This window comes from Pipistrellus hanaki, assembly GCF_964339955.1.
Source record: "Pipistrellus hanaki genome assembly, chromosome: 18".
NCBI classification, from domain to species: domain Eukaryota; kingdom Metazoa; phylum Chordata; class Mammalia; order Chiroptera; family Vespertilionidae; genus Pipistrellus; species Pipistrellus hanaki.
This window is the reverse complement of record NC_140520.1, coordinates 20944811-20966426: the sequence shown is the minus strand read 5'-3', so window position 1 is coordinate 20966426 and position 21616 is coordinate 20944811. Positions and strand designations below refer to the sequence as shown.

At 48.6% G+C, this 21616-nt stretch overlaps 1 protein-coding gene and 1 long non-coding RNA gene across 2 annotated transcripts; one reads left to right on the top strand and one right to left on the bottom strand.

Annotated features, from left to right (window-relative positions):
- The first annotated feature begins 407 nt into the window (after positions 1-407).
- LOC311612847 lies at positions 408-17585 on the top strand. The gene is made up of 3 exons (XR_014793364.1): positions 408-665; positions 14399-14508; positions 17493-17585. It is a non-coding gene; the product is annotated as an uncharacterized lncRNA (long non-coding RNA).
- IER5 (immediate early response 5) lies at positions 14949-17094 on the bottom strand. Its single transcript, XM_084866134.1, has one exon. It carries the CDS (start codon positions 16845-16847, stop codon positions 15936-15938), a length of 912 nt encoding a protein of 303 aa, XP_084722260.1. The 5' UTR covers positions 16848-17094; the 3' UTR covers positions 14949-15935.
- Positions 17586-21616: the final 4031 nt, after the last annotated feature.

Genomic DNA, 21616 nt, shown 5'->3' with positions numbered 1-21616 from the left:
GCCCCTCCGATTAGCCGGCCTCTCGCCGGAGGCCCGCGCTGCAGAAGGGGCGCATTGTTAGGGCCCGGGCCGCAGCAGATTGCCGCTGTCCTGCAATACCCTCGCGCCCTGGCACCGCGCCACTGGCACACCCGCGGCTTGGAAATAGCTGCGCCGTTCCCATGGCGACGAGGCAGCGACTCCCGCCCCCGCCCGCCCGCGGAGCTGGCCTGTCCACCGGGTTGCAGCGGCTTACCCCCCACCTGTGCTCCCCCCGCCTTGTTACCCCAGCAACCGTGGCCGCGGCTGCAAGAGGCAACTCCGAACCAGCCCCGCCTCTGCCCGACCGGCTCTCGGGCGGGGCGCCGGGGAGCAGCACAGGAAGCCGCCCTCCCTCCCCGGTCCCGGCGGAAAGGCGGGCGCAGGGAGAAAGCTCCCCAGCGGCGGAGGCTGCTGGAGCGCCGGTGCAAGGCTCCCAGGCTCCTCTCCCCTGGCACCGCCTGACCTCCCTGCCCCCCGGAAATCTTCAGGGGATCACCCGCCCTTCCTCCTGGGATGGGAGGAGACCTTGGTGGAGGCCAGATGAAAGAGGGCCCGGAAAATAGAGCCCCTCTCTTACCCCAGGGCCTGAGAACCCGGGACGTGTGGGCCCAGGGAGCACTGGGCTGGAGGAGGATCGCCCTGGGGTATCCCCCTTCCCCAAGTGCATGCACCCCATGAAAAAAGTCCCTATTGCTCCGTGCTAGGATTACTGCCCCCCCAAAGATTTTGATGGTGCATGACCCCCTCACCCCCACCCCATCCCGTGCGTGCGTTTTGTTTGTTGGTGTGCTGAAGAGGGAATATTGCAGACCCCCCCCCCCTCAAAGTGTCTCCAGCATCCAACTTGATCGGGTCAGAACTGAGACAATGGGAAAGGGTGGGGAGAAAAGGGGCAGACCAAAGAGGGTCCCATCTATGCTGTCCCTCTTAAGGGATAGTCTACCCCTAACTTACTTGGAATGTAAGTTCCTTCAGGACAAAGCCCATGGCACATAGAAGGTTCTGAACTAAATTCGTGGTTAGCAACATGACTAGAATTCATTTGTCCTGGGTGGGCTAGCATCCTAAGGAAATGCAGTCAGAAATAATTCAGGGTCACTTGCAATTTGATCCCAAATTAAAGGAACATAATAAAATAATATATTGCTTTGATAAAGCCCTTTCCTCTAAAAATGTCGCCTCATTTTCTATATTTTTATACTTGAGACTCCATAAACTATCAGAGTGGGGGAGGGGGGAGATTCCTATGTGGCAAATAAAACAAGGATACCCCGTTTCCCCGAAAATAAGACAGTGTCTTATATTAATTTTTTTCCCCAAAGTTGCGCTAGGTCTTATTTTCGGAGGATGTCTTATTTTCGGGGAAACACGGTAGCAGCTATGTTAGGTCATAGTGGAGGAACTAAAAAGTTGGACTTTGCTCATTTTTAGAGCCCTATGTTTTCCTGTTGGTGGTACAGTGGGATTACTTTGGTATGGAGGAAAGAATTAAGGTGTGTACAGTCAGAGGACCTACGCATGAGACTTCCTGGCCATTTACGCCTAAATCTCCTCATCTGTGAGATGGTGGTTGTGGAGATGAGTTAATGTATGAAAAATTCTCAATAAGCCATAGGAGATGCCACACAAATGCTTTCATGATTGGGACATCTATAAATAGATACACAAGTCATGATTCATATACTGTAGCTGCGAAATGCTTTCCTGAGACTGCTGGCTACTTCTCCAGATATCCTAGTGAGATACAGACCACCTCTGCCAGTCTTCTCTGAATCGGGGAAGAAATCCCAACAAAGAGAAACTGAACTGTTTTTCCAGGGCCACTCCTGTATCCTTGACTCAGGCTGGCATTAAAAAAACCAGGCAGTAACAGACTTCCTTTTTACTTCTCAGCCTAAAAGATTGCTCCAACTACTACATACCCCAAGTGAAGGCACCCAAACCCAAGCCCAGAAGAGCAATCCCAGTAACAGACAGGCAGGGGGTTGACACAGGACCAGAAAGATAATCTGTTGTCCAGAGAACAAGACAAGAGGGTGCTTGGACTCAGGATTTGCAAGTCGGGGGTCTTGGGGCAGGTCTAACGGGCTCTAAGTACTGTTGAATCTCATTTAATATTTACTGTGGACTGAATTGTGCCCTCCTCATTCACATGTTGAAGCCCTAACTCCCAATGGGATTGTATCTGGAGATAGGGTCTTTCAGAAATAAGTAAAGTTAAGTGAGGTCATAAGGACTGTGGCCTCCCCACCACCACCTGGTGAGGATCTGATGAGAAGGCAGCTGTCTGCAAGCCAGGAAGAGAGCTCTCACTAGAGAACTGGCACCCTGATCTCAGACTTGCTCCCTCCAAGACTGTGAGAAAATAAGTGTCTGTTGTTTGAGCCACCCAGGCCTTTGTTACTGCAGACCGGAGATACTGAGACAGGCGAGTTTTTCCTTGGAGCCGAGTGGCCCTCCTACCACCTCCACCACCTGGTGGTTTGCTCAGCACTTCCACCGTTGTTTCATTTTTAATTTGTAACTGTGAGTTCGAATCGGCAGAATTTAAAATGAAGAACTGAAAACTCAGAACAATTCGGTGACTTGCTGAGAGTCATACTGATTGGGAATGGCCAAACCAAGACTCAAGTCTCCCCCAGACAACAGCTTGCCAACTAATGCTAAGTACAAACCATGTGCTAGTTTCCGATCCAGATTGTGGGGATAGAAAGATGAATGTGATTTAGAGGAGGGAAGGCACAGGAAAAGAAACATGTAAACAAATAATGACAGCAAGAAATGTCTGCAAGGAGTAACTGGTCCAGCAGGCGGAGGGGGGGGGGGGAGGTGCGGCCCAGGTACGGGAATCCTGGGGAAAATGTGGCTTTGAGGGGAGTCACAGTGCTGCTGAGAGCGGGGGACAGTGGAGGAAAAGAAGAGGCAGAGAGGCCCCAGATGCCATTGGGGAGACTGTAACTTTTACTCCCAGCCAAGGACCAGCCAAGGACTCCAGTTGCCTCCTCAGGGCCCCGGCCAAATGGGAGAACTTGAACTTGAACAGAGACCAAGGCTAAGAGACCTCAAGGACCTAATCTCCCTAAGGAGAAGCAAGAGTAAACTCATCAATTACCTTCATATCGATAGTCTACAGTAAATTATCTTTGTTTGTTTGACCCGGGGTGGCCTATTGGTTAGTTATTGCAGCCCTAACTATTTATAAATAAGCGATAATGTGTTTTCATTAGGAGCTGATTGCATAGCGATAGCTTTACGGGCAAGGTGTCAATGTTTTCACAGAATCTCAGGTCCCTAACCGCAGGAAGTCTAAGTAAAGAAATACTTGACTGTTCCTCACCACAGAAATGCAGAACGCAGCTACGGGACTTAGTTAATGTCCATCCCATCCCTTAGCTTAGTCCAAGTTCTTGCCAGGTTAAAGTCACACACAAGAGGATCGACTTCTCTGCTACTGTTTTCTTTGAGTACAAATTGCATACTTGTGCTTATCACATCTTTAATCCACTCTGCTTTCCAGGATCATTACACACTGCACTCAAATGCCCTCCTCGGGGGAGGGGGACTGTGGGTTGGGGAAGAAATAAGCCCAGTAGCACTACTTAGCACTCCGAGCCCCTCTCCCAGAAATCCACTCCAGAGGCCCAAGTTGCCCACCCCCACCCCCCACCCGCCCCCAAAGGGTAGCCAATTTAAGAGCTGTTCTGGGATTTCAGCATCTCTCCGTCTGGGAGGAATGAAGACTCACTTCTACCTCACTGGAGACCTCATTAGAACTTGAACTCTGGTCTTTGTTTCTTCCCAGTGGGTTCAATACAGCGGAGAAGGTGAGGGGAGAAGGGGGGTTAGTAAGCCCACAACTCCCAGAACAGCGGGAGTCCAACAGCCTCTGAGAACTGGAAGTGAGTAAACAGGCAATTACCTACAAGACAGCAGGGTAACCAGAGAAGTGGCTTACATGATTAGATTCTACTCACTGCCTGAGAGGCGGCTGCCTTCCCTGCAGCCCCCCTCCCACTCAGCTTCTCGGGGCTACTGTTCCCCACTCTCTGCCTATTTTCCAGGCGCAATGCCACCCTCCTTAGCAGCAAGGTCCCAGGGCTGAGGCAGACGGCTGTGCTCAGCCGCATTCTTCTTGGCTTGGCCATTGTCAACATCGCTGCTCTTTGTCTACATCGTGAGAAGGGGAAAGAATCAGATGGCGCTGCTTCCCTTCCTACTCAATACCCCTACAACCGTCCAATCCTTTGGGGGAAGACAATTTAGGAAGAAAGAGGAGTGGGAGCTCCGCTGGGCTGCAGGAATTGTGGGGCTGGAGTGAAAGAAACCTTACATTCCTTTCCCTCTTTTGGCTGTGGGCTCCCTCCAAAGACTTGTAGGCTAGTCCCCATTTTTTTCACTTTTTATCTCTCAGCGGACATCAATGTCTATCCTGGCACAGGAAGGCCTTTACATAGATAAGATTAAGGCCCAGCACTTATCTTCAAAGAATTTGCAATTGGGTGGGGAAGAAAGAGGTAAGGAATTTTAGAAAATTAAAACACATGCACATAAACAATACAAGGCAATGTTCCATAGGTGCCTGACAAGTGTCACTGTTGCTATTGGTCCCAGTAATATCTCACCTGGATTTAAAAAACAAAACAAAACAAAACAAAACATGTTTTTGCCGAAGCCAGTTTGGCTCAGTGGTAGAGCGTCGGTCTGCGGACTGTAAGGTCCCAGGTTCAATTCCGGTCAGGGGCATGTATATTGGTTGCGGGCACATCCCCGGTAGGGGGTGTGCAAGAGGCAGCTGGTCGATGTTTCTCTCTCATCGATGTTTCTAGCTCTCTATCTCTCTCCCTTTCTCCTCTCTGAGAAATATCAATATATATATATATATATATATATATATATATATATATATATATATATGTGTGTGTGTGTGTTTTTATTGATTTTTAAGAGAGAGAGGAAGGAAAGGGAGATGGAAACATCAATGCCTCCCATATGCTCCATACATCTGGGCATGGGCCCTGACTGGGAACCGAACCAGTGACCTTTTGGTGCATTAGATGACACTCAGCCAACTGAGCCACACCAGCTGGGCTCACCTGGATGATTAAACAGCCTTCTAACTGGCCCCTGCCTCACTCTGCCTCCACTCCCAGTCCTGTCACAGATAGCCAGTGACGGGTGTAAATGCAAATCTGATTGGGTCCTCCCACCCCTGCTTAAAAGCCTTCGTATTTCAAAAGGAGCAAACCCCCTAGCATGGCATGCCTGGCCTTTGTAGTCTGACCTCTCCTAATCCTTGGGGGCATGTCCACTCCACACCCATGTTCCAACCATACTGAAGCATTTATGATGCCCAGACACTATCAGCTCTCTGGCCTCAGGGCCTTTGCACATGCAGCTCCAGCTGCCTGGAATGCTTTTCCTCTTCACTTTGCCTTTTGGGACTCAGCACAGAAATAGTCTCCTCTTCCAGGAACCCTTTCCTGACATTCTGTCCGGATTAAGCACCCCCTCATCAATATTCCTTGATACCATGGTACTAAGCCTGAACTGTAATGAGTTTTCCATCCCTCTTGCCCGCCCAGACACCCAGTTCCCCACTCATCTTTGTACTCAGTGCTTGGCACAGGGTAGATGGTAACTGATGATGGAATGGAAGGCTGAATGTCAGTCAGAGGAATTCATGGAGGCAATAGAGGCTTTGAGTCAGAGACCAATAACATCACCAAAACAATCGATGCATACTCTATTAGTGCTAAAGTAGGGCTAGGAGAAAGGGAGCATTGAAAGAAAGGGGAGAGCAGACTAAAGTAATTAGAGCCTGAATGAAGTATAGAATGAAGGAGGTGACGGTGGGAACTAGAAAGTGGGAGTGGAAATGAACTTCACGGTGAATGAAGGAAATGCTATAAGCTTTAGCAAGTGTCTGGATGTGCTGGTAAGGGGGAGGTGGAGGGAGGGGAGGAGAGATGGGTGAGGCCTATGTCTGCAGCTCCAGCACCTGAGAAGGATCTTGAGTGAAAGAAGCAGACAGGAGTCAGGAGAAGCCCTGGGTGCACACAGCAGTGGGGAAAGGGCTGCAAGGGGATCTGTGAGAGGAGACGGTCTGTTTTCAGAAATAGCTTCAGCTAATTAGGACAGGGAGCAAACAGACGGCAGGAATTCTGAGCTCTGGGCTGCATTTTGTCTCTGGGTGGTCTAGGCATGCAAAGACTCCTGTTACCCTTGCAGAAATTTGTGGTGAAGGTCTCTAATGATGTTGCTTTGTAAATCTCTTACAGCTTTAGCACCAAATGCTCCCACACCGAGGAGAGCTATTAATTCCTTCACACACACACCCTTCAACCCCCGTTTCCAGAGGACTTTGCTGGGGGATGAGGCTGTTTCTCCATCTGGTCGGGGCTACGTTTCACCAAATGCACTGCAGCTCTCGTCCCCTCACTCACTACCTTTTCCTTTTCTCACATTCTTCCTGTTTTCTGACTCTGCGTTTATTTTAGTCTAGTGTTTCTCTTGAAACCATCACAGACATCTGTCTCTCTTGTTTTCCCCACCCACCCATCCCTCTTCCCTCTCCCACTCCTGCTCTCATCTCCTCAACCCCTCAGCAGTAGCCTCGGGAGACCTAAAGCTGCTCTGTTCCCTCCTCTTCTCTCAGGAGCCTCTGTGGGGCATGTCTCCACCTGTCCTCAGCCTCAGACTAATCCTCTGGAGCGCTGAAAATGACAGGTGAGGTCAGACTTGCTTGGGAGGAGAGGAAGCGATCACTTCTTACCCAGGAAACCATGCTCATTCATAACTGGCTTTCTGAATGAGAGGAGGCTATGAGAGAGAGGGAGTGTGTGAGAATAAGTGAGTGAGTGAGTGAGTGAGTGTGAGTGTGTGTGTGTGTGTGTGTGTGCGCGCGCGCGCACGCGCGCACGCCTGTGTGTTTGTTCTGATGAGAAGAACTCCAAATCCTGTCTTCCTCACAGCACACACCTTCATTCCAATAGGTTTTAAACTCCTAATTCATGTGAAAAGGATGAAGCATCAGAAATATATATGTTTAGATTAGTAGCTGGCGGCCCTGGGTTTGGGGAGTGGTCCTTCATTCTCCAGGAACTGTTTCTAGTTTGTTACCTTGCCAACTGGTAAGGCAGAGTTAGGGCTGGGAGCGAGGAAGAGAATGCGGCTGTTGATGCTAACAAGATCCCTGGAGTGATTCCTTGGTGTCTCCAGCCTCCTTTCGTCTGACATGAGGAGAAGGAAAAGAATGTGTTGATTCCTTCTGATAAGAGACCCATACTTCCAAGTTTATGTATTCAGGCCCCGATATCACTGTTTCTGCAGCCATGTTTCTGTCTTAAAACATTCGCAGGCCCTTTGAATGGGCCCAATGTCCTCTCTAGCCATCATCCTGGTTCTCTTTTGCTTTTTATGTGAAATTTCCTGGGGAGGGGGATACAGCCAGAGCTTCCACATCCTGTCCTCCATCCCTTCATAATCGGGGTTTCTCTACCTTCTTCTGCCAGAACCGCTCCCTAGATTCATCAATGACAAGCTTTAGTTCAATGGCAGTTTCTTTGTTGTCATTTTCCTTTTCTGCTGCTCATCTCCTCTGGTTCTAGTCCCGCCTCTACACAAACTGTGTTCCTGCTGACAGCACCCTCTTTCCACTTCATTCCCTACCTCTGGCTTCCCCGCTCACCAGATCCTTAGTCTCTGCCCTCCTCTCTCACCTGGAGAGTTTGTGCTCTCGCTTTAAGAACCATCTCTAAATGTTTCCCCCTAAGGAGCAGCATTTGAAAGGCCCAGAGGCCTGCGGATGGTACCTTATGGCTGGAGGCAGCATGTGAGGGAAGGAATGGCCAGAGGGAGCTAAGCCTTGAATGACCTCAAGCTGAGAAGTTCACACTTGACCCTGAGGTCAGTGGAAATAGCTGCTTTTTACACGTTAGAGTGCATGCAAACCACCTGGGGAATGTTGTAAAAAAAAAAAAAAAAATGCTAAGTCAGCTACCAGGGGTGGGGCCTGTGATTCTGCACTTCTGGCTACCCTCTCCGTTGGTCCCTGCACCTTACTTTGAGAAGCAAAGGGCCAGATCACACTTACTTACCTACTGTCAGATTCGGGTTCTATGTTGTTTTTGCATCTCCTCTGGAATGTAATCTGACTCGAGGGCCAGATCCCGTGGTTTGCATCTTTGTATTCCCCCTTGATGAGTTCCTTCTGGGTGTTCCTGTAAATACTTAATAGATGGGACCCAGGGCCAAGTTGTTTATATCTTCTATCTTCGCTTTACAAACACTGATTTATCTCCAAGTCACCATTGTGAGGCAAGTGGATGCTTTCCCCCCTTTGGACTATAAATAGAAACCAAAAGAAGTGGAGTGACTCTCCAAGAAGTGAGTCATATTTTCAGATTCTGGTCCGCAGGTCCTTGCTCAGAGGGGTCCCAGGAACCAGTCCATGGTGGGTTCTATCACTGCCTCTGCTTGGGGGGAGGAGGGCTCACTTGACCATTCAAGTTCACCTCCTCACTCACTCTTCTGGGCTGCTTACTGTTTCCCCAGTGATACTAGTAGACCCTCCCTCTCTGTCTTCCCCTCCCCCTTCTGAGAGCGGGGAGTTCAGGGGCCTCAAGGAGCTGCTTGTTCCATGTCAGGAAGCCCCATGCCTGGTGCTGAGGTGACTGAAGGTCAGAAAGCTGACAGCTGGGCTAGCCCACAGGCCAGAATCGCCCCCACAGCATCTTTCCAACTGCTCTCCCCAGTGTGGCCCAGAAGAGACTCTTAAAATACTTTTTTTTGTTAAGGGAAAAGAGGATGAAGATTTATATTTCACAAGAGTGCTCTGTGAACTTCAAATGTCCAGAACAAACTCTGGGCATGTCAAGTCTGTGCCCAGGACCCTATGTCTTAGCTCCATTCCAGGCCACGGCAGAGCCAGCCAAGGGCAGGGGCAGCTCCTGGTCCACATTCCCTTGGGCAGAGCCAGCAGAAACTTAGACTCCTGCCATGGGTGTCATTGATGGTTGATGTCTGCTCAGTTCCTGACAGCTTTAAAATACATTTTGAACAAGGAGCAGGATTGGGGAGAAAAACGGAGAAATCTAAGTAATAGCCACCAGAGCGAAACGTCCCAGGTACCTGCAGTTCAGCCTCTGAGACAGAATCCTTGCTTTCAGGGATTTCTCCCAAGGCCATAAAAAGAAAAGCAACTCCAGTCTCTAAAGTAGGTCACTCAATAAAGAGAGAGAGAGAGAGAGAGAGAGAGAGAGAGAGAGAGAGAGAGAGAGAGAAGAGAACTGATAAATGCAGATGCCAAGGCGCTCTCTCACCCTTTTCCAAACCAAAAATAAAACTGGGAAGTTGTTAGAAGAAATGGGAGATCGCGGTGCAGCTTGGAACAAGCCAAGAGGAAAGAGAAGTGGTGAGTAGGAGGAAGAGGTGGGGCGCGGAGGGCCCACAGCAGACACTGAGAAGAACTTGACTCAGTGGCAATTCCTCCTGGTGACTGAGACTCTAGCTCACCTGCTGCTGGTCAGCTCTGTTGCATGCGTCCAGTGAATTAGAACCAGGCCCCCACTCCCACTTCTGGAACTCACAGTAAAAAGTTTCTATTAGTCAATCAAAGCCTCGAGGGGGTGGACAGGGCAAAGGGTGCTTCTGGATTTTCTGCACAGAGCAGCTCTGTGATTCCCTCTCTGTTCTAGAAAGCGGCGCCTGCAGCCCCAGGAAAGGGAAAGGGTGGGAAGCGCTGTGTAGCCCGGGTCTGGGCTGCCCTGCCTCTGCCTCTCCTTTCCTCCATCTGGCTGCCAGCCAAGCTGGTTTTCAGCACTGCTGCTGTTTCTAGCATGGCTACTCCCACCCCCACCCCCAGCCAGTGTGATGGAATTGGGGGTCTGGTGAGGCTCCAGGGTTAGAAGACCAGCTACCACAGCTGTATTAGTCTCAGGAAACTCCGCAAGTGTCAAGGTCATTAAGTCCAACTCTACTTAGCGAGTGGTGGCATTCCCAGTCACAGCTCTTCCCTGCGCACCCAGACTCTTCCTCAGTGAACAATGGATGCCAGTGTCTTCAGGAGGGGAGGGCGGGAGGAGAGACTTAGAAAGACCCAGACAGTCAGAGGACAAGCAATACAGCACCGCACCGAAGGGAGTATCTGTGCCACAGAGGGCAGGAGGGTGCTGTCACTGGCTAGAAAGAAAAAGCCAAGCAGATGTGGACCAAGTTGGAGATAAACTCTAGTGGGTGCAGGAAAGTGTGGGGAACAGACAGACATAGGAATCCTGCACCCCAGGGACAATTTCAATGCTTTGAGGTGTTCCTTTATATCTTCTATCTGGTTCTGGTATGTTTTCCTTTACCAACGAGACACAAGCTTCTGGTAGCTGCCCTTCTCCAAGACCTGAGAGGTGGAGCAGGTCAAAGAACGAACAGATGGGAACTCGTGGCTTTTGGCACCTCCCTGAGTTCTAGAAAAACTGAACGGAGCCATGCCGTGGCATCTACTGGAATGACTGGGCTGGGACAGCCGGTCAGAGGCCCAGTGTTAGGGGGAAAATAGAGAGCTGGGGCCAGGGCTGGCTTGGTGCTAAATGGGTAGAAAAGGGGAAGGTGGGTCTCACCTTCCTTCTGTAAGTGAAGGATGTGGCTTATCATAGACACAGGGCCTTCTTGTGACCAGGTCCCAGAAAGCTATTAATAAGTACACTTAGCCCGGCTGGTGTGGCTCAGTGGTTGACCATCAACCTATGAACCAGGAGTCATGGTTTGATTCTTGGTCAGGGTATATGCCCAGGTTGCGGGCTCAATCCCCAGTGGGGGATGTGCAGGAGGCGGCGGATCCATGATTCTCTCTCGTCATTGATGTCTCTCACTTCTCCCTCTCCTTTCCACTCTGAAATCAATAAAATATATTTTAAAAAATAAGATTTACCAACTAATATCACGGCCTACATTATACCAATCCCCTGAAAGAATCATGGTGAGGGGCCAGCCTTTCTCCCAGCAGCTTTCAGAAAGCTGACAGGCAATATTCTTCGTCACCTGCCCATTTGTGGGCAGCGTCTTTCCCCACAAGTGGGCAGGGTCCAGTGGTGGAGTGTGCAGCTGGTCAGAGGAGCAGGGGAGAGAGAGAGGCCCTTTCAGGAATGCAGTCCCCGGAGGCTTCTCCCGCCCTGCCTGTAAGATTCCAAAAGTCTGAGCTAAACCCCAGGATATAGTCCAGCAAAGATGCTTTGGGCTATGTTCCTCTGGGAGAGAGCAATTGCTAGAGAGGGATTTTATTTTTACAATCCTCTTTCCCGCTGGGGGTGGGGGTGGGGGTGGCTGGCAGGCAATGGGAAAAAACTGTGTTCGGATGAGGAAGGAAGCATTCCACTAGCTGTGTGTATCCTTTTACACTTTCTGCTCTCACGTATTCCCTTCTCTATTGTACCTTCCATAATTGTCTGAAAACTCCGAGGGCATGAGTTAAGATCACAATGAATCCTAACATAACTCTGCTTCTACTATATTTTTTTTGCTCCCAAAGCTTTCCACTGGGTAGAATTTTAAATTCGAACAATGGTTCAAAGGCTCAGAGACAAACTGCTCATTACTGGCAAGAGTGCCAGGAACCCTGGGAAGCAGCCCTCTCTCTCCACTGGAGTTCTGCACCTAATAGTAATGGCTTCTTTCATAGTCACGGGAGGGTTGGATCAGCGTTTCTTTTCATTCTCGTTTTCTTTCAGTAACTGCTGGGATGAAAGCAAGTCTAGGAGAATAAAAATTTCACAAACAGGACAAGAATAAAATATTTAGGGCAGGAGATCAGAAGTTCTTTGGTTATTCAGTGAACTGAACTAACTCTACTTTTTAAAAGTATAAGGAAATAAATGTCCATCAAACTCCGTGTCACAGTGGGTATTAGCCTTTCGACCCCATCTCACAGGCTCTAAGCTGCGTGGTCGTGCCTAGCGAGTTGCAGTAAGAAACTCAAGACTAATCCAGTGACAGAATGGAGCAGTTTTGTCATTATTAATTCTGATCCCAATATTTACTAATCTTTATTTGAGAAGCATTCTACCAGCGTTGTTAAATGGCCCATTCTCCTTTCACTTCCCACCCCCAAACCCAATCTTTGATGAATGGTAGGGATGGAAGGGTTATTATCACTGCATTGCATCCCTTAGAGCAAGCCCGATCGCTACAGAGGGGCAGATCAAGCTGTCCACCCATTAGTTCCCTTCCCCAAGTTCAATCTGAGTGGGAAACAGTTGGAAAGAGACATGCTTGAGAAGTACTGTACTAAAACTCAACACCTTTACTCATTATTAAAGTGATCTTCTTGGAGTACTTGTCACAAAGCACTCCTCCTCCCCCACTCCCACCCCCCCAAAAAAAAGGTGTTTTTTTTTTTTTAATTTATCTTTATTTTTGAAAGAATTACAATGATCCCCATTTCCCATTTCCCCTCTCTATTGATCCTCTCCACTCCGCTCCTTTTCCTCAGGCCTTCACCAAACTATAGACTGTCCATAGGTTATATATATGTGCATATACACTCTTTGTTAATTTCTTCCCACCCCCACCCCCAGACCAGAGCTGAGGTTAACTTGATCTAGAGAACAGTTCCCTCCCAGGGGGGTCAAGCAGCAGTTGGGTACTAACAGTATTGCTTCATGTTTAGCCACGCTGAATCTGATTTGGTGGTGTGATAACCCCATCCTGGCACTGGGACGCTCTTTTCCGGGACCCATCAATTAGCACAGCTTAAGAAACATTCTATGCCCAAGCAATTCGGGCTAAAAATAACTCTGTGGGCTATTTTTTCCCCCTTTGCTCATCCACAGAAAGCATGTCAACAGGATCTTTGCTCCTTGAGTGTTTTCACTCCTGCTTACTCCTCCCTGAAAACCAAGTTCTTTGATTACAATCAGGAAAGTTGCTAGGTTGGTGTGAGGCTTGCCAACCAGCAAAACTGTGCTGATGGAACTAAGCTCTGGGACCGTCAAGTGTTGAAAAAAAATAGAATAAAAGAACCTCACATTCACAGACAGGATAATTAAAAAATAGGTTCTCCTTTCCCCTTCTTTCTTATAAATTACACAATTCTTAGACACAGAATTCACTTCTACCTTAACAATACTAGCTTAATTGAATGCTTGTTATGTATAAGGTACTTTCCTAAGAACTTTAGGAGCGTTCACTCATGAATTTGCACAATCCTAGGAGGTAGATATGATTGTTTCAATTTCACATTTGAAAAAAACTGAGGTACAGAGAGATGAAGGGCCCTCAGCTAATAAATGTCAGAGCCATGATACAAGCCCAGGAAGTCTGGCTCCAGAGCTCATGTTCTAACCATTACACTTACTGCTTCTGCAATAATTCTGCAACAAAAAAGATAATGACCTTTTCTGAATTCCTACAAAGCTGTAACACCCTATCAAATATGTCCATTTACATTCTCTAAGTTAAGCAGCCACTTGGTCCTATGGTTCATCTTAATGTGAAAACAAGGACTAACAGGAACTTTCACCTCATCTAAAACAGATCAACTCTCTTATACACAACAAATGTTACCCCCTCTCAATATAAAAATGCACTGAGGTAGCTGTTCAAGCATCGTAATTACTTTCTAGCAACCGGAAATGTTTGCAGAATCAAGACCCTGGACACCTTCTTCAGTTTAAGCAGTCAGCACTCAATGGATCTCGTGTGGCTATAACAGAACTTAAGTAGCTATCTCTCAAAGACAAACAAGTCAATTTTAATAAGATAGAGAATGTTTGATTAGAGAGTGTATAATTCAAGGAATATATTATGGTGATAGAGCATAAAGTAGAAAGTTCCTTATGCTTACTGAACCACCAATAGGTTCACAAAGATATCAAAGCACTGGCCTACTCAGCTGCGACCGAAGTTCATATAATCAGGGGTTTAGGAAGGCCAGAGCACTATTCATACGCTCCTTTTTGCTTAAAGGTCCAAACTTTACTTAAAACTTTGTCTAATCTTTCCTCAATTCCTCCTCTCTCTCACTCTCTTTATTCATAAGCTTCATATGCCAATGCCATATTTCTAAGTACTAACAACCATATTTTAAGACACTGTTCTTTAATTGATTTGCTTCTGAAATAGATTATTGAAGAACTTTCAAATATTGAATATTTTGCCTTGGACAACAAGCTCTCTGAAATGCAGTAACTGTAGTGAAAGGAACTGATGACTTGGCTGTGATCACCTGCATGTTTACAACCACCCAAACACTGATGTCACCGTTTGGATGACAAAACAAATCAGGAAGTTTTGCTAAATAAGTTACGTTTGCTTAGTCCTCCTAGGCCTCCTCCCATTATCTGATTTGACACAAGCAATTTCCTTTCACTAATGCATTTACTTTTTACAGATTTAACCACCAACGGGAAAAGTCATTGAAAATGCTATCCTGCCAGTCACTGGAATGCAGAGGTGGGCCTGAGCAGCTGGGCAAATCTGTATCATCAGCTTCCTTCACATGTGAGTTATTTTCAATAACCAACCTGAAAGATGTTATATAGCTTAACAAATGACAAAAAAGTTTTAGTGAAAAACATTTTTGTGGATGGGAAAAAACCTTCAAAAATTGGTACTTATGTTCTTTAATATTAAGACACCATCAGACTGAGCTGTAAAAAAAAAGTATTAGTAAGATTGTCCTAAACTGACTTTTGAAAAAGGCAGTTTTAGTGGTAAGTTTAAAGAAACAGGCAGGCCACTGATATTAGTATCTAATAGCAGTCCTCTGATGTGGGAGAAACTTAAACGTTTGATACTTAGTGAGGTCAGCAAACAATATCCCCAGTCTGTGCTTGACTGATATTAAGAACCACACCTTTCATTTCACAGCCTGGACCACAGTTCCCCTCCTCCCTCTTCCTCCCAGCCCAGACAGGTGATGACAGACAAGGAGGCAGAGATGTTGCTTCAAAATATTTAATACGTGTTAGACACGTGAAGTTTACATTTTTTTATACAAAAAAAGTCAATACAACGAAGGAGAAAATACTGTACAAAAAACAACAACACAGCTCCCCCAACCTTTATACAACAAAGACTGGAGTCACCATAGCTACAAAACCATACGGTCTTTTCACTTAGGGGTTCTGTCTGTAAACTTTGTTTCATTCAACACTTTTTAAAAGCACTGTGTAGTAGTTTAGAGCTAGAGCTTTTAAAAAATATATCTTTTCTCTATAACTCCATTATTTCCAAGCTTGAACTCTTCTGTGAAGTTCATCAAGCTTTTTATTCCCTACCCACCCCACCCCCCTCCGTGGGGAAGACAAGGACCGCTGAGTCCCCTTTCCCAGAATCATCACAGGGTTTCTTAAACGTTTCTTCAGTGAGAGAAAGGAAGGGAGGGAGAAATAATACAAGTCTCTACTCCAGACCGAATCACTGTAGTCTTAGGAAATCCTGCGAGGAAGCGCCGCTCCGGGCCCCGCTAGGGCTCTGGCTTTCCTGCGAGGGGCGTGTGTAAAGTCCCTTCCTGCCTCCAGCACGAACGGGGAACTCCCGGGCCCTGCGAGCCGCTTCCTTCTCGGCGCTGCGGGTGGAGGAAAGTCCCCGCCTGCCCCCGCTCTCCTCGGCCCTGGGGCAGGGGCGAAGAAGCATTCCAGGAGGCCAAAATAGTCTTAATTCACAAACACAAACTTACAGGCACAGATACACAGACACATAAATGAACGGCCGTCCACTTCCGATAAGCCTCGCGCTCCCAAGTCTCAAGAGAGGTCCCCGGAGAGGCCAGCACGGCCGAGGCCGAGGGCGGTCCGTGCCACCCCGCAGCGCCCAGTCTCCCCGGCGCCCGTGTCTCCAGGGCGTCCTCGGGGGCAGCAGCAGCCCAGCCCGCACGTCGGGACGCCCGATACTCAACCTCCAGCCCGCCCAGCGGGGCCGGGAGCTCAGAAGGCCTCGATGGCTGTGCTCCAGGGGTTCATGTCTCTCAGCACCCCCTTATCGCAGAAGATCTGCCCGGGCTCGGCGGCTTCCGGGCCCCTCTCCTCGCCCTCGGCTTCCTCCCCGCCGCCCCGCGGGCTTTTCCGCAGGAGTCCCGAGAAGCTGGAGCCGAAGATGCTAATGAGGTTCGCCACGTTCCCGGTCTCCATCTCCTCCTCCTCCCCTTCCTCCGCCCGGCCCGGCGGCCCCTCCGGGTCCCAGCGGGGCTTCTTCACCGGGGTCAGGCCGGGCGCCGGGCGGCCCGCGGGGCCCCAGCCGCCGGCCCCCGCCGCGGGGCGCTTCCTGGGGCAGAGTGGGGCCGGCGCGGGGGGCCCGTCCTCCGCGCTGCGGTCCCCGGGGGGAGACGCGCCCGGCGTCCCCGGCTGGTCCTCCACCCCTGGGGGGCAGCCACGGTAGAGGCGAGCCTCTCGGGGCCCCTCCGGGAAGACGTCCGAGCCTCCGGCTGGATCCCCGGCTCCCCCCGCCGCTGCCTCTCCGCCCTGAAGAGTGTCCCTGGCGCAGGTCACGGTAGTCGCGGGCTCGGCGTCACCCGCCCGCAGAGCGTCTGGGGCCGCAGAGAGTTCCGGCCGCGGCTCGGTCTCCAGCCCGGCGGCGGGGGCGGGCGGCGGGGGCGGCTCTCCCCAGCCCGCCGGGGACCCGGCCGCCAGCTCCGAGGGCAGCTGCAGGGGGCTCCCGGAGGGACCGGCCAGGTAGAGGCCGGGACACGGGTCGCTCAGGTAGACCTGGCGGGCGCTGCGCAGCACCAGGGACACCAGCAGGTTCTTGTGCAGCTTGATGCCGCCCCGCTGGACCCGCGAGTTGTAGATCTTGCCCAGCGAGATGCTGACGATGCGGTGCGCCTCCAGCTTGAACTCCATTCTGCCTGCCGACCCTCCACCGGCGGGCAGGCGCGGAGGGGAGGGCTGAGCCCGGGCTCCCGGTCACCAGCCGGGAGAGGAGTCGGGGGCCTCAAAAAGTCGGTCCCAGGGGTGGACCCTCGACAACGGAAGACTAAGAGGAGAAAGCGATTTCGATGACGAGCTCACTGACCCCTTCGTCCCCTCCAGGGCAGACAAGCGTGCAGTCTCCTGTCCGGTCGCTAACTGAGGGCAGCCCCAACGCCCGGCGCTTTATATAAGCCTCCCACCCGCCAATCGCGAAGGGCCGCCAACCATTCTGGGGCGGGCCGACACGCCCTCATGAGCTGCGCGCGGCCAATCGGAGCCCGAGGAGGGGCGCCGGAGCCATTCGAACCTTAGTCCCGCGGAGCAGTCTCTTAAAGGGGACGCGGTGTGCAGGCGGTTAGCGACAGGCGGGTGGCGGGCCTGGGCTCAGAAAGTAGGTGATAGGGTAGGAGACTTAGCCCCCTGTATTGTTTGTAGGAAAAGGTTCTGGCTTGTGCGCTGGCTTGCCAGAACCAAAGCAAAACAAACCATTCGAACTTTTCACTGTGGAGGTGGACTTTGCTCTGCAATAAAGTCTGGATCCTTCCTGATCACCCCATGCCCCACTTCCATTTCCAGGGCGCCGCACACCTGAAACCTTGTGGTCACCTCTGGCAGAAATGGAGATGACAGCAAAACGTGGCAAGGGATATCCATGGATAACAAAATAGCATTACTACAAGATATTTAATAGATACTAATTTTATATGAGTTCCTTACCTCCTAGAATCTCAATCTCTCTCTCTCTCTCCTCTCTCTCTCTCTCTCTCTCTCTCTCTCTCTCTCTCTCTCTCTCTCTCTCTCTCTCTCTCTCTTTCTCTCTCTCAGCATCTGTTCATGGTAAACCCGAAAAACGAAAAAAAAGAGTTTCTAAAAGTTCCTACATTTTGGTTGCTTATCAAGGAATTGTGTCTAGGTTCAAAAGTCAGCACCTATCACTTTGTTCTCTAGATTTAAAAACAAACACAGTTGTCACATAGGTTCCGATGGAAGGTGGTACAGGTTCTCCACAATGATTTTTCTCCAGCAGGAGGGCTGACCAGCCACCCTTGGAAAAATCTAGCAAGTTCTAAAAATATAAATAGAGAAGTTCTGTGTTCTCATCATGATGTCATAATTTTATTTTGTGCCAAGGTAAAAACATTGGGGAAGAGTGTTCCAGAATTCTTTGGTCAGTCAACCATCTACTGACCCTTAGTACACGACTTTAAGGTAGAATCATCAGAGGGTTGTCCAGGGTCCTGGACAGTCAGTCCCAGTTAGTCCCACTTAAACTCCAGCACAGACCTGCCTGATAACTCTGGGTACATAACCTCCAAACACTTTAGTCTCTCCAACTCTAAAAGGGAGAAATCACATACACATCTGCTCCATTATGCAGAACATAAATGATAACTCAGCCACAGTCTGAATCGTGAAACCAAGCACATGGGAGTCTATATGGAACAGTTAGCCTGACTAGGATTTGGCCAAGTGGTGTATAGTGTTAAGTCCTCACGCAGTGTTATTGATAGGTTTTGTAACTTTAAGTGAAATGATGTATAATGAAACCAATTTTTACCATAGGCTAATAGACATAAGAGTAAAGTTCCTATGACATCTCATTGTTATAAGGAAAAGACATTGAACAAAATGACATTTGAGGACTTGCTGTATTTAGTTAGGAGAAATGCTAGTGAAAGGTGGGCTTGATTGTGGCCAATTCACAATCAGAGTCCTCCAAAGGATGTGAGGCCTCAGTAGCTTTACCGACGCCCACAAATGATTGATGGCAACTGAGACACCCGTCCATGAGGCCCAGAGTGCCTCTCCTCTAGGAATTTTCAGCTCACATAAAGAAGGACATAAAATAATAACAAGTAATTACAAAAGCAACCTGTATATTTGGAGTAATAACATGAGAAATGCTTTCTTCTATTCTCTCTTTCTTTAAGAGTTATTAGTCACTATAAAACACGGATTTAAGAGCACAGGCTCTGAAGACAAGCTTCCTGAGTTGGAATCCCAGCCCCACTTTTTACTTGGGGTCCAACCTTTGGAAAGTTGTTTCACCTTTCTGTGCCTGGGTCTTTTTCATCTTAAAAGAAGGTAACAGTGCCTACCCCTTAAGAGTTTTTGTGAGGCTAAAAGAAGGTAACATGCAAAGCTCTTAGAACAGCCTAGCACCTAATAAGCCACCAATGTATGATAGTTATCAGAACACATCACCCCCAACACCACGTTGGGGTGGGAGAAGAGACATGGGGGGGGGGGGTGAGGAGGGACTTAGATGGGAGAAAGAAGTTGTATTTGAGGAGGGTATTGAAAAGGATCCACAAGTTCCAAGTAGGATCCACAAGTTCTAAGCAGCAGGAGCAACAGAATCCCACACAGGGAGCATCCCACTTGGCAGGCATGCCAGGCACCACAGTAAGTGGGAAAGGCAAGAAGCAGAGGCTGGGCCTACATGACAGTAGGCCACTGGGAGCTACTAACGGTTGTTGAGTAAGAGAACCACAGAATGGACCCTAGAACAGTCAGTACACTTAATTATAGAGAGGACCACTATTGTAAAGCTCTTGTGGGAGTTTAGGCAAAGGGTCATGAGGCCTGAACTAGTGATATCTAGGAAGCCACTACCTACCCAAACAGGTCATGTATAGAGCCAGACTTCATGAAGCCTTCCTGACCCACCTGAGCAGGGCATTTCGCCATCCTGCATCGCATGAAACATTCTTCACCTTTGCCCTCATCATTTAGCCCTCTCATGCCCCTCCCTGGCTGCGCTCTCAATGAAGACAAAAGCCCATCTATACCAGGAGATAGTGAAAATATTTAACAACTGGGTGACCCAGGCACTAACCATCAGAACAGAGTCCCAGAGGCCCTTAGAGTGCCTGCAGGGGGGAGAGAGAGGGAGGGGGAAGGGTGGACGCCGGGCTTCTGCAGGAAGAACTGAATGGCCAGAAAGGGAGGTACCCAAGGGGCCTAGGGCAGAGGCTCTGCCAGCTGGCATGGAAGCATTTCCGTATTTCAACAACTTGCCCTAGCAGTGCAAGTACTGAGTGATGGATTATGCACTTGGATGAATGAGCCCTTAATGATGATATTGTCTGCCAGGCACTGTGCTAGTCACTTTGCAGGCCTTATTTATCACCCTTATAAAGTTCTAAAAGCACATGTCATTTTCTCCATTTACAGAAGAGGAAACTAGGACTCTGAAAGGTTAAGTAATTTCCCAAAGTCATACAACTGTAGGAGGAGAGGAGGGACTCCACTCCAAATCTATTTAACGCTAAGGTGTGAGGGTGGGGCTCTGAGGTTCAAACCTTGTTTCATCTCTTACTTGCCGGGTGACTTTTGAAAAGTTATTTAACATCTTGGTGAAATGAGAAAACCATGTCCTCGTTCAATTATTTAACCTTTCTGTGCCTCTGTCACCTACTGTGTAAAATGAAAAAATGAAAAATACCTACAGTGCTTAGTACAGTCTAGCAGCACACAAGCACTTTCTAAGTCTAGTTGCTGTTACTGTTATACCAGTGCCTAGCTCAGTACTGAGCACATGGTAGGTGCCCTGTTAGTGCTTGTTGGTTTTTGAATGCTTTTTTTCTACTGCACCACATAATAGGTGCTCAATAAATGTCTGCTGCCTTCAGATTGAGCATGGTCACTATTATCATCAGGATTTTCTCTAATCCTGAGATAGCAAAATGGTAACTTGAGAACTTATTTCTGGAGGGTCTGGGCTCTGATGATCATCAAGCTTCACCTCCATTTACCAGAAAAGGTGGGAAGATCTATAACAAATTCTTCTAAGTTTTAGGAAGCAAGTCATTAAATTTGCTGCCATCGATCTTTGATATTTCCTCATTTAAAAAAAAAAACAACAACAACAAAACACACCACATGACTCAGAGCACTATGAGAAGCATTAGGGCTATCAGAAAGACAGGAGGAGCCCTGCTCTGGAAGAAATGGCCAAGCATATCCAGGGGATCTGTGCTATCCGTCCACCCCCCATCTTCCCAGTTTGGCATGAGCAGGGCATTTCGCTCTGCATGCCTAGTATTAGCCACAGTTGTTCCCACTCAGAATCCATCCATGACCTCCTGGTTCATAGGCTGATGCTCAACAACTAAGTCATGTTGGCCGGGTCTGAATTCTTTAGGTAAAAAGCTCTATAAAAGTACAATATTAGCACTTTATATAAGCAATACTCCTCTTGCTCTTCTGGGAACAGACAAATACACTTTTTAATCCAACTTTTTCTCTCTCACAAGGCTGCATCTTTTACAGCCTTTTTTCCCTGGGCTGCTTGACTACTGTAGAATTTATCCCAAAGTAGCATTTGATTAGGGGTGAAACCAAAGCCTGTTTTCTTTCCTCGTCCCCATTTCCTTTTCTAAACTATTACAGCCCCATCCTTCTTCTTGTCCTGAATTTCCTATCTTGGTTCAGAGACCCTTTGGTTGTTTTTATAATCATCCTTGTCATACCCTACTTTCTGAAATACTCCTAAGGAAAGCAAATCAATAAGCAGAGCACTCAAACCTCATTAAAATGGCCTACTATCCTCTCAAGGCACGGAATGAGGAAACACCACCATATAAAACCCATACTGTTCAATACAGTAGCCACCAGGCCAATGTGGCCCATGCAACTGAGGAACTGAATTTTAAATTCCATTGAATTCAAACCTAAAAACTGAAACATGATCAATA